This window comes from Hirundo rustica, chromosome 21 (genome assembly GCF_015227805.2).
Source record: "Hirundo rustica isolate bHirRus1 chromosome 21, bHirRus1.pri.v3, whole genome shotgun sequence".
Classification (NCBI taxonomy): Eukaryota; Metazoa; Chordata; class Aves; order Passeriformes; family Hirundinidae; genus Hirundo; species Hirundo rustica.
The window spans coordinates 7040095-7056245 of NC_053470.1; the positions used below are offsets into that span (position 1 = coordinate 7040095).

The 16151-nt window shown below is 54.2% G+C and overlaps 1 protein-coding gene and 1 long non-coding RNA gene across 2 annotated transcripts in view; one reads left to right on the forward strand and one right to left on the reverse strand.

Annotated features, from left to right (window-relative positions):
• The window catches only part of CD99L2 (CD99 molecule like 2), a 28327-nt gene that overhangs the window by 4045 nt on the left and 8131 nt on the right, over positions 1-16151 (reverse strand). Inside the window, exons 2-10 of the mRNA XM_040083950.1 lie at positions 10141-10206; positions 8387-8425; positions 6910-7005; positions 6615-6689; positions 5645-5737; positions 4006-4068; positions 2995-3030; positions 2536-2649; positions 114-179 (exon numbers count right to left, since the gene is read on the reverse strand). Coding sequence (XP_039939884.1) covers positions 114-179; positions 2536-2649; positions 2995-3030; positions 4006-4068; positions 5645-5737; positions 6615-6689; positions 6910-7005; positions 8387-8425; positions 10141-10206 — 648 coding nt within the window. The remainder of the gene's footprint in view (positions 1-113; positions 180-2535; positions 2650-2994; positions 3031-4005; positions 4069-5644; positions 5738-6614; positions 6690-6909; positions 7006-8386; positions 8426-10140; positions 10207-16151) is intronic.
• LOC120762015 (uncharacterized) lies at positions 2014-8459 on the forward strand. The gene is made up of 2 exons (XR_005703796.1): positions 2014-2216; positions 7712-8459. It is a non-coding gene; the product is annotated as an uncharacterized LOC120762015 (long non-coding RNA).

Genomic DNA, 16151 nt, shown 5'->3' on the forward strand with positions numbered 1-16151 from the left:
TCATCAAAGGGACACGGCAGCTCGGTGCAGCTCCGGGGGCTTTGAGGAAGCCCCTGGGTAAAGCTGTGTTTGTGGAGGGATGCAGGCAGGGGTAAGGAGTACAAGGCTCTCACCCTGGGGTTCCTCGCTCACAACGCCTTCCATGTTTTCTCCTTTCACGTACTCCGCGTTCAGTCCCTCTGGAAGTACAACAAACAGAGTGAGACGGGAAGGGTAGGAAGTAAAATTATTTGCTTTGATGCCTTAAAAACTCTGGTAATGGGCCTCAGAGCACAGCCGAGACACCTTTTTGGAACCTCCTCTGCAGTGACAGCAGCTCGGAAGCCTCGATAACCCGCAGCCAGCGCTGAGACTTGCTGCGTTTCCAAGTGCCCGTGGAGCTCGTGGCAGGCACAGCTCCAGCAGCAGCTCTTTTGTCTGAGGCTCCTGCTCCATCTTTATCAGGCCAGGCAGCCCAGCTAATTCCTGTGGAAGGCGCTCAGCTCCGGGAGGAGGCAGGCAGGAAGGCTTCCCGGACACCGAGATGTGCCACAGCCTCATTAAAGGCTAAGTTATGCACAGCTCCGAGCAGCAGTTCGGAGCCGGGCTGTGGTGATGAAGCAGGATCCCAGTGGGATGTCAAATCCCGAGTAAGTCCCTTATTTAAATGCAAAGAAGTTCCCGACGTTATCAACAAGTGGAGCCAGGGAGCGAGTGGGCAGGGGTGGATGGAGGAGGGGGGGCAGGAGAAAGAGGGGTGCAGCTCAGAGCTGGGGGTGAATTCAGACACTCTGGGGAATGCCACGGACCTCAGGCATCCTCAGCAGCTCCTCTGAGGGACAACCGTGGGGAAAGGCGGAGGTGGGAGCGCCGGGCTAACTTTGCATCCTTCAGGGAGGGATCAGGGAAGGGGATTCGGGCGCTGGTCTGCAGACGAAGCCGGAGGCAATCAGGCCGTGCAGCATGGAGATTTTAGTTATCTGTAGCTCGTTTGCACACCTAAATATGGCTCAGGGTGTGGCAGGTACTGGCTGTGCCTCACCACCAGTTTTGGACAGGGCTCACTGGTATCTCCCAGCAAAGGAGGGAGGCAGGGGGTGGGAGCCTCAGGCAGCAATGGGGCAGCTGCTGTCTCCACGACACAGGAGAAAAAAGGTTCTGCAACTGGCTAGAAAAGCCCATAAAGTCCCCATGGCAGCAGAGCAGCTGGCCAAGCTGTGGAGGCAGGAGAGGTGCAGCTCCCACCCTGCCCAGGCTGAGCCACAGCCCAGGGCATGGCTGGTGAGTACGAGGTGAGGTGTAAGGAAAGAAGGTGGGATGAAGAGTTCCAGGCAGCCTTGTGCATGTCCTCTAGAGGAATCGTCAGCAAATGCTGCCCAGAAGGGACTCAGAGCTGAAGGACAAGAGAAAGAACCGAGCCTGCTCCTCAGTGTGTCAGGAGAGTGGTCACTGCACACCACCCCTGCCTCCACCAGACGTGTGTTTTGCTGGAATAACACCAAATGCAATTTATGTTTTTCAATAAAAAGTCACTTTTGCAGCGGCTGACGGCTCTTAAGATTTCTGTCATGCATTGCAATGCATCTAAGGCCTGACATTAGCCCAGCATGCCATGTCTGATGGCTTAAATTAATCCTCCTTTATAATTAACTTTAATTTCCTGCTGCCTTTCTGGGGCTTTGTGTCTCTCAGCTTCCTTCTCATCAAAGCCTTTACTACATTTTTTTTTTATTATTTATTCTTGCCAAAATATCATTTAAGTGAGGGGAATATACAAGGGTGTTTCATTCCATCACATTCATTTGACTTTTCCTGCTGATCTAATTTACCAAAATGCTGTTTGTTTCAGGCACAACTGGGAAAATAGCATGATTCCAAGAGACATTTCCAACCCCAAACACCCTTTCCCTTGAGCAAATGGGACTCACAGGAGATTTCAATTGATTAATTAAAAAAAAAAAAAAAAAAAAAAGAGCTGGTAACTCAGCTGCTTGTAGCTTCCCTCCCAGAAAGAGCTGCAGGAGCCCACCTGGTCAGGTGAATGTTGTGGGCTGAGAACTCTCCTGCAGTGCTTGCACCAAGCAGCTTTAAGGGGCAGCTCGTGCAAGAGGTGTTTTATGGTAATATTAAGTTTTGCAGCTCAGTCTGCAGTTTGCTGCAATGATTGTCACACCCCTGCTGAGGCTGCAGTGGGCCAAAGGTGCAGACACTGCCCCTGCCTCCTTCCCTGCAACCTGGTGAGTTTTTACTGCTTGCTGAGATTTGGGGGGGGGGTTGGTTTGTTTATTTTGGGGTGGGATGTGGGTTGTTTTTCATATTTACTGTGTTTGGTATTGATGGTTTGGTCTTGGGCTGTGTTTGTGTGGGGTGTGAGGGGCAGTGTGAGCCCGGGGGTGGCAGTGGCTCCTGGGGCTGCTGCTGCAGGGGGGTTCCTGTCTGTGCAAAGCCTGACACGGGGGAGCTCAGTGACCTGTGCCTGGGGCTTTGCTGTGCCAGCTGGGGGCTCAGGGTGAGAACAAGCTGTGTGCTGGCTGTGTGCCCTGGGGAAGGACTTACGCTGGATGCTGAAGCAGAACTTCTTCTGCTGGTAGGAGATGTAGCTGGAGACTGCCCCGATGAGCGCCATGGCCAGGCCACTGGCAATGCCAGCGATTGTCCCTGTCTCTGCCACTGTGGGGCACAGAGAGAGCTTTGTGATGGCACACACACACACAGCGCTGCTCCCTTGTCACCTTCCACTGTGGCACAGAGAGATTTGTGACAGGCACACACACACACAGAGCTCCCCTCCCGTGTCACCCTCCACTGTGGGCACAGAGATTTGTGACTGCACACACACACACACAGAGCTCCCCTCCCGTGTCCCCCTCCCGTGTCCCCCTCCCGTGTCCCCCTCCCGTGTCCCCCTCCCGTGTCCCCCTCCCGTGTCCCCCTCCCGTGTCCCCCTCCCGTGTCCCCCTCCCGTGTCACCCTCCCGTGTCACCCTCCCGTGTCACCCTCCCGTGTCACACCCACCTCCGCTGTAGTCGTTGTCGGTGTTGCCGCTGGCACCTGCAGAGACACAATCCTGTCAGTGCCCCTGCGCCCCTCTGCTCGCCCCACTGCTGCTCTGGGACGCACAGGGGAGGGGTGGCAGGGCAGCCCTGGCCTGGGGGTGGGCAGGTGTCTCCATGGGGTGCAGCGTTTCTGCTGCCCCACGCTCCGCTGGGCTGCTGGCTTTTGCTTCGGAAGGCTCTGAAGCTGCTCCTCTCCCTCTGTGTGTGCATGGGGGGAGTTTTGGGGATCCTCTGCGTGGGACACCTCTGCCTGTGTCCGACAGTTACCCTCACCTCCACTGCTCAGTGTCAGGGGAACACCTGAAGGGCTGTCAGAGTGTTACACAGCACGCAGGGGCCATCACAGGGAGGTGACTTCCCTTCACGTCCGGGACCCCTCAATTGGCTTGAAATCTCTTTTGACATCACCTTCCCTGGAGAAACTGGGCTGGGAGGAGAAGCTGCTCCCACTGGAACCTGCAGTCCTTGCCGAGTCACATCCTGAATTTATGGAAGCAGGTCAGCACTGTGTTAATGCCTCTGATGAGTCTTGTCCTTGGCACAGGGATTTATTAAATGTTGATTAGGCTGCTGGTGTTCGGCTCTTTATGTGACTGCTTTTCATATTTAATGCTGTGGATCCTTGTGATCCGATCGTTGCTGGCTTTCCCCCTTGTCGCAGACATTGGTGGTCGTGTGGGGAAGGCAAACAAAGGCACACAGCCACGCGTGGCACCAGGGTGCCCTCCAGGTGATGGGGAGACACAGGCCCTGTGTGCCCTGGTGGCAGCTGGAGCTGCAGAGCCTCCACGGAGTCAAAACCAAGCATCTCCAATGGCTGGCACCAGGTGTGATCACAGAGGCCAAGAACTTTTCCCCTGGCTCCGTGGCTGAGGCCCCTTCTGCTGTGCTCAGGGCTCTTTGTAGGGGCTGGGGGTAACCCCAAGCCAGGACTGCTAAAGAAAACAACTGTACACAGGTCACCACTTACCCTTCTTCTTGTCTGGGCTGTAGCCGCCATCCACAATGCTGGCCAGGTCATCGTCTGAAAATCCTTTAAAAGGAACGGGAACAAAGAGTGGTTGGCACCTGAGGGAGCCACAGCTGGGCCAGAGGTTGGGATCATGGGCTGCTCCCTCCCCACTTGGGACTGGTCAAAAGTAGTACTGCTTCTCTCACAGCTACCAGATGTTAACCCTGAATTACTTTAAGGTCATAGAAGGGGTAATAACTGACTAGTTTAAATGCTACTGTGTTCTTTTTTTAACTGAAATGACTGATTTTTTTTTAAGAGTGGTGGTGACTGATAATTTAAGAGTTCATTAAATGTTTTGGTGGTCAGCCTCGGTTGAGGGTGGAGGAGGCAGGAAGAAGTGGTTCGTGTGTGTTGTGGCCACATCGCTGGGGACCTGGCTGCACCAGCTGGGCCTGGGGTCCTGCAGGCAGGAGCTGACCCTCATCCTTCCCAGGGGGAAACAACAGTCCAGGGGAAAAACTGAGCACCAGCGTGTTTTGGTACACATGAAAAAGTGACCTTGTAGCGGGCAAGCCTGATGAATGCAGGATAAGGCCAGAGAAACAGGGTGTGTGAATGTGCAGCTGAAGGAGTGGTGCTGAGGAACATCTCAGCTCCAGGCCCAGAGGGAGCCCTGGGGTGCAGCAAGGGGAGCGATGGGAGCAGAGACAGCAAAAGGTTCCTCCTCTGTGCTGGACATTGGGAAGGATTTCCTTTGCCTTAAAGCGTGGAAGAGACTGCCTCATTCATCAGCTTACCACAAAAAAACCAGATTTATGGGCTCAGTAATGAGTGTGAAAAGAATGAAAGCCCTGAGTATGCCTGAACCTGGAGAGGTCCCGGGGAGCAGCGATGCTGGGGGAATGTGTGTGCTGGTTTGTGGCCAGCGCCACATTCCAGCACTTCAACGCCTCAGCCCTTCCTGCAGGAGCCTGAAAACTCAGCAAGCCCAGAATACTGAAGTGCAGACAAGTCACCTAGTTAATACAATGTAATAAAATACCTGCCTGTTAATTAGGCTTGTGAGCAGGGTATACAGCCATCCTGACATCAATAAAGCAGCCGTGCAAAGTCTGCTTCCCAGCTCCAGTGCTCGGGGGAACAATCCTCACAGACAAATGATTCATTCACCAGAGTGTTTCAGAGATGGAGAAAGAACCCTCCCAGCCCATAGGGTGTGTGAGGCCAGGACCTGAGCCTGCTCTAGATTTACACCTTGGCAGTGGCTGTGAACCCCAGGTTAAAGAGCCATCGGGTACAGGGACGGGGGAACTCAGCACAACCACCACAACTTCATGGACCAGAAGAGACCCTGGGGGCAAAAACTGCACACAGACACGGAGCAAGTTGTTAGAAGAGCTCTTCTCTGCCAGGCAGCATTGAGGAAGAGGCTCCTTCCTTCCCCAGGATGAAGCTGCCTGTGGAAATGTCCCCACCCTGAGCAGGCAGGACAGGGGTGGTGGATGCTGCAGTGGACAGGACATCATGGCAGGCAGCACCTGTTCCTCTCTATCCCATCACTTGGTGGGAATGGTGTCAGGCTGGGAAGGTCCTGCAGGTCCCAGGGAACAGCAGGGCTGGTAGCAAGCAGGACAGAGAGGAGAGGTCAGCCTACCTTCACCTGGCCTTACGTCCGACCTCCCAGGGTCTTTCCTGTCGTTCTTATCATCAAGGGCATCAGCCAAGTCAAAATCCATAGGATCCTTTTCTAGAAAACAAGACCAGGGTTAGCAGCATGGTGATAGGCTAAGGAACTCTGCAATTAATTCATTAATCAGGGAAAAAACACTGTTGAAAGAGATGAAGCTCCAGACACAAGTATTTCTGAATTCTGCCAGGGGGCCTCATGGCAGATCTTCCAAAGCTGTCCTGTTCCATGCCCCCAGCACTGCTGTGGTGGGAAGTGCCACATCCTTCCTGCAAAAACAGTGTCCCCACAGCTGGAGTGCCAGGCAGTCAGATAAAGGAGGCCAGTAGGAAAAGTCAGAGCCAAAGTGGTGCCCTGAGCGCCCAGCCAGAGGAAGGGAGGGAGGTGGCTGTACCCTGCTCACGTGCCTGTGACTTGATTCCTTGGAGTTACTCTCCTCTCAGCTGGTCCCACGAGCTGCCTGGCTCAGACAGAGGATATTGTCCCAGATAAACAGCAGCTAAAACCCCAGCACAGAGCCAGCTGAGCTCCTCAGCCCTCCCACCAGTGCACTCCTGAGGTCATTCTGATCCAAACCCAAAGCCTGCGTGGGGAGAAAGAAAAATGCCCAGGTGACAGCGTGCCCTGAGCCTGAGTGTGTCTGCCAGTGGAGCCCAACACGGCTGGGCCATGATGGGGAGCACAACCAGCTCACTCCCAGCAAGCATGGGAATGAAACGAGGTCCAGAAACCACCCAGGTCCCCCAAGAAATGCAGGGTAATGGTCAGATGCCCTGTCCTCTCTGTGACTTTTGATATTTGTTTATTTCTAGAGGTGTCTCAGGTGAGCAAACAGAGCAGAGGTTGGAAGTAGCAGGGTGAGGGCAGTGCCACCATCATGGCACATCCCAAATCCTCCCCCTGTGCCAGCAGCAGGGGCTGTGGAGATGTTTCTCACCTGGCTTACGTTTAGGAGGGGCTCTTGTAGTTTTTGGCTGCTTGGTCGTGCGAATGACATCCCAAAAGCCGTTGTCTGAAGGGAGGAAAGAAAAAAAAAAAGGCCAAAATGATGTTTATCCTCTGAAACGCGGGTTCAGATGAGTGCTGTGTGGGGAAACCCCCACCTGCTGGAGGCTGGGGCTGCCCTGGGCCAGCTCAGTGCTCTGGTCTTGACACAATTCCAGCTGGCACCGGGGGCACCCCTCCCTCTGGGTGCCCTGGGGATGCTCCAGCCTGCAGGAGCTCTGCATTACCTGGCTTCCCTGGCCTGGGGAAGGGCCTGGGAGTCGGCTTGGCTGGTTTGGTGGTGGTCTCCACAGGCGTGTCAAAGTAATCAGCCAAATCGAAGTCTGCAGGAGAGAAGGGATTGTTACACCGCTGTCTGCGGGGACAGCACAAGGCTGTTGGCACACACCCCGCTCTGGGGGTGTTGTGCAAGGGTGCTGCACCATTGCCAGGGCCTCCCACATCAGGCTGGAGCTGGAAAGGGCATCCAGCCACTTTGCTGCTCAATCGTGACCTATGACAAAAGCTTCAGAAAAGCCTGGCAACCGTTTCAGTCTCCCCATCCAAGCTGTGGCCGCTGCCCAGCCCCAGCAATCCCAAAATAGTTCACTTTTGGGGGAGTCCTGCTGGTACCTGCAGCATCTCCTGAGAGCTGGTGCAGATGAGAAGGGGCTGTGGGACCGAGCCAGTGGCAGCTGCCCGTGAGTAACCCTGAGCTGAGCAGGGCATGCACAGAGAGGGGCCAGGGCACGGCAATCTACTAATCTATTCATCCAAAAAACACTCCCTGGGGAAGAAGCAACTGGCTGGGACAAAGCCTCAGCCTCCACGTGTCCATTTCCCAGGGAGAGTTCACTGGGTTGAACCGCCTCTCGTTCGGGCTGTGATCCAAACGCTGAAGCCCTGCCCGTGCCTCTGGCACTTGGCTTTTCTTGTCCCTAGCAAAGAGCGTGCTGGCCAAGGAGCCAGACAGCTGATTTTGCCTAAATTTGTGCCAAGATCCTCATGCAGGGGTGGGCGGATTTACTTCTGAGAGCTCCTCTGATGCAGTTTATTGCAGGCTTCTCCAGCGGGGCTGAGCAACCCTTGGGCTCCTGTGACCGTGCTGTATTTTTAACGAGGACTCTTTGGCCAGAGGAGCTGCTGGCGAGGAACCTTGTGTGAATTTAAGGGAGCTTCCTCAACCGTGGCACTGCTGGGAGCTGGCCAGCCAGCACGTTTGATGTGCACCAACAGTCAGAGAGCCAGGCTCCCCTGGATGGGAAAGTGTCACCAAGATGGGACTTCCCATGGAGCCTGGGGATATCTTGGAATTAAAAAAAAAGGAAGGAAAATATCCTCCAGATTTCCTCCTGGAAGGAAAGCTAGCAGGTGCCATGCAGACAGGAACAAAAGCCCTTGTGTAGCTGAGCAGTGATTTGTGTCTTCTCCATTAGGATACTGCAAAGTGTGCGAAATTCTGCCTCGGTTGTAAATGCTCCGCTGCCCTTCACCTTCAGCATGGACAGAAATATCAATATTGCATTTCTCTGGCTGCACAGGAGCAGTGCAGGTGCACACACCAGCTCCAGCTTCCCTAAGGGCAAGTAAAGGGGTCCCAAAGCAGCTGCTGAGGCAGCAGCACTCAGCCACCCACGGGCAGCCCGTGGGGGCTCACACAGCTCACTCCCACGGGAATTGCACCCCACACAGAGCTGAGATGATGTGCATGCAAGAAGGTCTCACCTGTCCCACCTGCCGGCCTTCTGGGGCCCTTGGGAGTGGCTGTGACAAAACAGATGGGGAGGAAAAGCGTTAATCATAGCATCACCAAAAATGTCACCTCTGGATTGAGAATGAATGGCAAAGATTTTCACCACAAACTCCTGACATCTGCATTTGTAAACTCAGGGCGCGGGGTCACGGACACCCTGCACACAATGTGTGGCCACAGGGATCAGGACTGCCAGGAGTGAAAACGGAGCCTGGTGCTCCGTGGGGAGGAGAGCTGGTGGAGAGCAGGGAGCGCAACAATCTGCTCTAAGGCAGGATACAGCACAGAACAGTGCAGGAAGCAGCAGTGAGTCGCCAATGTTTTGGTGTCCCTGGCCTGGTCAGTCAGTCCAGTGACGTAATTTGCTGTGCTGCGTTAGGCAGGAGGATTCCCTGTCAGCTGGAGGGTTTTCAGTGACACCCTGATACTCAGATCCCAGCCCCCCCCCGGCTGCTCCTGAGCTAAAACAGGCTCCAGCTAGCCATTGAGGGAGGGAGGGAGCAATATGGAAACCACTGCCTATTAACTGTGGCTGGCATTACCAAGTATATGAATAAATTATGAGCAGGAGCTGTGGCTGCTCCATTCCCTAATTAATTTCCATAAGACTGCAGTGGTGCTGTTGGGCTTGGTATGGTTTGGTGTGACCCAACTGCAGAGCCTTGGTTTGCTTTTTTCTGGGGCTGACACCGTCAATCCAGAGCGGGATGCAGCTCTTGGGGAGGCCATGGGGACACTGCTGCCTCTTCCATTCCCTCCCTGCAGGGACTGCAGCCTGGAGAACACCACTTTCCTTCCACAGGAGGTGGCCATTAGTCACTTCTAACCAGGTCTCCTCACGTGCATTAAAGGGCTTTTGCAAAATCCCAGATGAGCTGCATCAGCCCTGTGACCAAGTCTGACACCCCACAGCCTGTCCTGGCACACTGGAGAGCTGCAGAGAGCATCCTCTGTTCCACAGAAACTCCAGAGTAGCACAGCACAAGTGTCCATCTGCTGTTAGACTACGGCACAAGAGGTTTCAAACACTGTCTCAGCTTTCCCCTGGACACGTGTGGGTGCATTGTGCCTGATCCCAGAGATGGCTGCTCGTGGAGCAATCCCCACTGCTGCCCTGCCAGCTGCTGGGTCTGGGGACAGCCACCACGAACTGCTGGGGAGCGTGGGCAGCGAGGGCTCCTGGGTGCTGGCATTTGCAGCTCTGCCACAGCATCTCCACGGCCACGGGAGCCTGAGATGGGTGTGGGTGCACAGCGGGGAGTTTCCTTTGGCTGATGGGCTGCACTGGAACTCCAGCAAAGCAGAGCACTGACCTCGGGTGCCAATTGCTTTCCCAGGCACCACAGTGCCACGGGAGCAGGGATGGAGCCAGCACAGCCAGCTGCACCCCCCCAGAGGGGAAGGGAGTGGGTGATGCACTGCTTCCAGCCCACCAGGGCCAGGCCTGGGGGTAGGCATTACTGAGGGATGCAAGGAAGCCAAAAGGTGAGTTCATCGCTATCTCAGAGCACAGGTGTACTGTGCCTCTGTGGCTCCTCACAGTCTCCAGGACTGTCTCCAGCTCCCCCTGGGTGCAAACCCAGGCCCTGTGTCCCTCAGGCAGAGAGGATGAGGCAGTGGTGTCCTCTCCCACCCTCCCACCGGCATCAGATCCCACAGAACAAGTCACATCGATTTACAGCTACTTGTTTTCTCCTCTTTAAAACAATGCATAAATGTGACTTACGTCGCCTGGTGACAGGGTCAAACAGGGCATCTTCTAGGTTGAAGTCATCTGTGTCATCCCCATGACCTGCAGACAAAAAAATCAGCCCTGGGCTGTACTCACTCCACACAGAGTAAACCACCTTTAAATAAGGCATGGCCAGACTTGCCTGATCAAATTGCTTTAGTTTTTTTGCTGTTTTTTTCCAAGCCTGACCCAACACTGGTGATGAGGAAGACATCAGCCTTCTCCAAATGCTGTGACTGTTAAATGCAGAGCAGTCATCTCTGGATTTTCCATTTGCCTGCCCTAATGGATGTGGTATAAAGACACACGTTATGTTTACATTTGTCAAGGGCAGCCTACCAATTCATGTCTCGAGCTGCCACTCATCTCTGGCTGTGCTCACGATTATGTGATTGCTAAACACCATGAAAACACTGGGACACTGCAGGCAAATTCGGTGGCAAACGAAAAAGCCCTATGCCCTTCTTCTTCTCAAGTGCCTTCCAACATCAAAGGTTTTGCATGAAAAAGCTGCTGCTGGCTGCCAAGCACGACTTAGCATTTCAGAGGCTGCCTGCATCATTCTGCCTTGGAAATGTGAACCAGGACCAAGCCCCATCCCAGGGATATACGTGACAGGCACAGGCAGATATTTTTGTTAGAGATGCCTCACCACAACTCCAGTCCCATATCCCAGGGATAACTCAGGGCTGCATCATGTTCTCCTGCAACAGGGCCAGCTAATCCTTCCTTTCTCCGTCTCTTTTTTGCATGGCATTAATTACTGTTGACTTATCCTAGTTCTGAATGTATTTGTCTTGATAAATTCATGCTTTTACATCTCGGAGCATGCTGAGTAATTAATATCCTTTGGGTTTGCTAAGTACTGCAGCACTGCAAGAGAACATTAAAATGGCTTTCCTCTTATTCCTACTGCTAAATGGATTTAGCTATTGCCACCTGAGCTCCAGCGTGCTTCATGAATAAATTTAAAGCTTTACCGACAAGGACAATAACAATGGGAAGGCACCAGTCCATCAGGAAGCAGGTATCAGCCTTTCAGTGAAAAACTTCTGCTGAGAGCAGTCACTAAGTACTGCAACAGCTGCAGTTCCGCTTCCACTCACTCACACATCACCTCTCATCTCGTCTGCTGTCTGTTAAACTGATGTGTGTGCAGGGCAGGGGCTGGGAAGTCGCTGTGAGCTTCTCCCCTCTGGAAAAGGCTCGACATTAGGCGCTGCTGGAGGGGGTGTGTAAAGAACGAGTGTCCCAGCCCACGCTGCGTTTCTCATGGAGCTGAACGATGCCAACGCTTCCCTGCGAGCCTGCAGGAACGGCCGGCAGCAGGCGATGCAGGGAAAATCCCTGTGACATCCACAGGGAGAGCCTCTTGCTCAGCACAGCAGGGCTGTGCCTGCCACCCTCAGCCTCTTTCCATGCCTCTGCCTCTCTCCTCCCTTCCCAGAATCTTTTCCCCCTGGGCCTTATTGCTGGTGAAATGCTGGCGCTGTGAGACGGGCGATGCTCTCCTGCTCTGAGAGCCTGGGTGAAGCTGCAGGGTTAACAAGTGGTCTGTCAGGGCAAAGGAGCAAAGTCAGAAATGTGCAAGACAATCCACAGCGCTGAAAAACACCTGTCCAGCTCCAGGGCTTGCACAGGGGGCTGCCAAACCACCAACATCCCTGCTGAGACTCAACACACATCACTGTGCTGGCCAACTGCCCCAGCCTTGTTAGCCTGACAATTTTGTGCAGTCCTCCTTTCCCAGAACGTTTTTTCCCCTAGTCTTTACTGGATTTCCAGGAACTAACAGGACTCCATCATTTTTGTCTTTCTATTTAAAAGCACGCTTAAAAATAGGCAGAAGGGGAAACCCACGTCGCGTCTCTGGTGGGATGAGGAGCGTTACCAACCCGAAAGAGGAAGATGTTCTGTCACCATGTGAGCTGGCAGGAGGGATGTGATGGCAGCACCAACTCGCATCAACGTGCCAGGAGCCCTCCTCTCCCTCTGCTCTCCGTGATTCAGTCACTGTTAAGGTACTGACTTGCTGTGTTAATGCATCCGCCCCATGCTTGGCCTTTGCTGCAGCAGCACAAATACCGAGTGGAGGAGCAGAGAGTTGCAGGGTGTGTGCAGCTCACACCTTCTAATGAAGGGCTGTGGGGGTTGTGGGGCTGCACAGAGATGTTCCCCCAGCGGGGACATGTGTCTGGCAGGGAAAACAAGTGTTCCAAAAAGTGGGCTCCCCCTGCCTGGCTTTGGGGGGCTCATTGGACCTGCCAGCTGAGAAACACAACCTCCCTGGGTTTGGGGACAGCTCCCCTTGGCAACTCTCCCTGCAGGATGAGAGGAGGGTGCCCTTCCAAAACCACTCTCCAAAGAGCCAGATGGCACATGAGGGATCCAAGGGGGGGCTAAAGGTGCTCAGGGCCCTCCATCCTCACGGGGCTGAGGTAAACAAATACTGCCGAAGAGTCCTCGGCTGGAGCTGCATCCTGGGGGCATTCCCAGGAGAGGTAGGAATGTTGCCCAAGGGAGGGTTGGGAAAACAATGGATGCACCGACTTGCCCAGTAAAACCTTCCCAGGGAGGGCAGTGCTTGGCACAGCCCCTACCCAGGGCTTTTCCAAACCGACATCCTTTTCCAAGATTCCCCGAGGCGCTGGGGACTGCCAGTTAATTGAAGCTGACAACATCCCTATTTCATGCAAAGGGTGTTACAGAGATGTATTAGACCTTTTATTGATCAGTAACCAAGCGCTGCCATCACAGGCACACAAACTCCCCTGCTCGCTCCAACAGATAAGAATGGAATGCTCTCCTCACCCCTTCGCTCTGTTATTGAGTGGTAACAAATCTGGTGCTTCATGGCCAGACACTGAAAACCCCTCCAGCTCTTGGAACGCATGTTTGCCGTGCACATGCAGGTATTTTGGAGGCATCCCTTTGCTCCTGGGGCCCTGACACTGCTCCATAGTCGCTGCAGGAGTGGAGCTTCCAAAGCTCATCCTCTGATGGGCATTCGTGCACAGCACCGAGTATCTTTACAGGTTTATACCTTTTGGGAGAGGTTGGGGCCCATTCCTACACATCAGCACTTGCAAGCTGCTGAGCTGCAGCAGAGTTTGAATATTGCCCACGAAGCAGAGTCGGGGTTGTGCATGCCCTGACACATCTCCTCCCCTGTAGGACATCCCCACCTACAACCTGCTGCAGGCCCACAATAGCGGAGGTATGCACAACCCCCCTGTGCTGGTTGCTCAGTGCTGGGGAGCAGTACAGGATCCTTGCTGGGGCTGATGACTTGGAGAGTCTGGGTCTTGTTTTTTCCCTACCCTTGCACTGGGTCTTTGCAGGAACTCTGCTCTTTGGCTGCTGGGAGAAAATGCACATCCCGTGGGGCAATGTGGGGCAGTTCCAGCCCCGTGTGCCACCAACCAAGTGGAGCACCCATGGGACTGCAGTTCTACGGAGCGGGGGGAATAGGCAAAGGAGATACGTTTTCCATATTTTTATTTAATCTGACAATGCACAGAGACCAAGCTGGGGCATCGCATGGCACCCAATATGAATCGCCCAAAGCCAGAGTGGGGAGGTGGGGGACACAGCCGTGTCCAGCAGAAGCTGTAGAACAGGGCTGAGAGTTATGGCCAAGCCAGCACTGCGGACTCCCCCACCTCTTGCTGAGCCCCCTTGCCTAGACGGTGGTTTTTTTAATCAGAGCTGGCTGCTCTTTGAAGGTAGAAGGTTTTTGTGCCTTAATGTATTCTCTCCTCATTATTTTCTGTAGCAGGCAGCTCAAACACACAATTGTACTCGTCAGCTTTTTAGTTTTTACAATTATATATATATTCTAATTAAGCCCCACTGTTTGACAAAGCTTGAATTACAGTATCATAATTCACACCCAGTACATTGCCAGGCCGTCTGCAGCACTCGGAGAAGAGGTGTATTCCATTTTTAGCGCCAGCCCACGGATCTCTTTGTGCAATATATATGTGTTTAGCTTCCCTGGGAGTAGAGAGCCTGCGACGGCACGAGATTGACAGCCCGGGAGATTACGGGAGAATGCAAAGCAGCTACAAGGGCAGCAGAAAGTAATTCCAACTGCCTGACTTTTATGCATCCACCTTAGAGCAACACAGAGGGCAGGGGAGCAGGAGGAAAGCAGGAGAGCAAGTACCGTGGTAGCCAAAAGGGTGTCCCCAGGTGATGATGCTGGCACCCACGGGTGGTTCCCTGAGGCTGGGCACCCACAGCTGCGCTGGCACCTCTGGGCAAGGAGGGGTTTGGGAGCAGAGCCGTGCTGCTGGACCTCTGGGCTGCATCCTCGCAGTGGGGTTTCTGCCATCTCAGCAGAGACACAGCCCCAGATGTCTGTGGGGAGTAAATGGCTGCTGCTCCATGGGCATGGGTGTGCCCTGCAGCAGCTGGGGTGCCCGGGGCAGCACTGAGTGTCCCCAGGGAACTCTCCTGGTGCAGGCGATGGCACAACACCACTGGCCAGAGCAGAGCCTCAGACTCACCAATGCCTCCGCCGCTGCCGAATGTGTGGGAAATTTACTCGAGTCCCAAATTCTTGACTGCTAAGGCCAAAGCATGGTTCCATGTGTGTAGGGGAGCAGTGCTGCAGGGGCAGCTCCTGTGCAGCTGCACTGCTCCATGCAGAGAGGCCAGGCTGCCTCCTCAGCACAGACCTCCTCCTCCTCCTTGAGGTAGCCCTGCCTTGAAAAGCAGACTCTGAACTTCCAGTCTGTCTCCTCAGCTGCTGGCAGGAACCCTGGCTGCCCTGCACAAACAAGGTGTCAGCAGCCCGCCAGGGCAAGGGGTGGAAGGGCTCTGTGGGAGAAGCAGCTCCCTGCATGCACCCCAGCAGTGAGACCAACAGCTGATGCTGGGGATATATCACTCCAGCCTGGGGCACGACCAGTAAAGAGCAGTGGGACACATTCCCCCCACTGGGATGACCCCTGCTCCTTGCAGGGGATGAGGGAATGCTGCTGTCCTTGCCCTCTATTCTCAGTGAAACAGTGGAATTCTTGATTTTCAGAAGTACTAATCAAAATCACTCTTGATTATGGCAAAAACAACCTCTGCTGAATTTTTTTTTTTAATGCAATTAACAAGGGTGTATGGTAATTCCAAGCAATCTCGCTCTTGAGATTAAAGGAAAGCCTGCCAGGAAGCACATGAATAAAGCTTTAAGATGAGAATTTGCATAATGAAGACTTTCTCTTTGTGGAGGGACTGATGGTGATTGTGTTTGAAACCTATTGAGGGAAATACCTAAAAGCCTCCACTACAGCCAGGGCACTGCTGTCCTGACCCCTGCAGGCTGCAGCGCCTGTCCTGCTCTCAGATCCCTGCTGGGAACCTCAGCTCCAGGACAATCCCAGCTATGCCCTTTCCTCCAGCCAGCGCCCCGGGACAGGGCAGGAGAGGCAGCACAGCCCCAGTGCAAGCTCTGAAATCTGCAGCTCAGGGCAACACACCTCACTTGGGCTCTAAGCCATGGGATAACACCACGGTTCTGCATGAGAAGCAGGTGTCCATTGCAATTTGATTTCAAGGCTTACTAGGAATAATCTGAATTATTTGGCAGTGGTACCCAATAAGCTCTATACCCAGCAGGAGTGGTGAGGAAAACGTGACCAGCAAAACCAGCCTGCTCCTTCCCAGCAGACATGACTGGCACCACAACATGGGGCAGGCCCAGAAGGGCATCTTGGTGAGCAGAAGGTGAGCCCTCACCTGCCTGGCCACACACTGGATGTTCAAGGGATGCAGTGCCCATCCAGCCTGCACCGTGCTGAGGGCTGCACAAAGGTCCAAATGCATCTTCTCCCCAGCTGGCGTGGAAGGACAGAGCCCCAGCTTGGTTCCAAAGCACCTAAGGAAGCAGCACCACCCTGCACAGCCTGCCATGGCCCACAGCCCTGGGGGAGCAGCTGGGGGCTCAGTCTGTGCTGCCACGGCCACACCGGGGGCTGCCAGCAGGTGCCTGTGCAGACACCAAACTG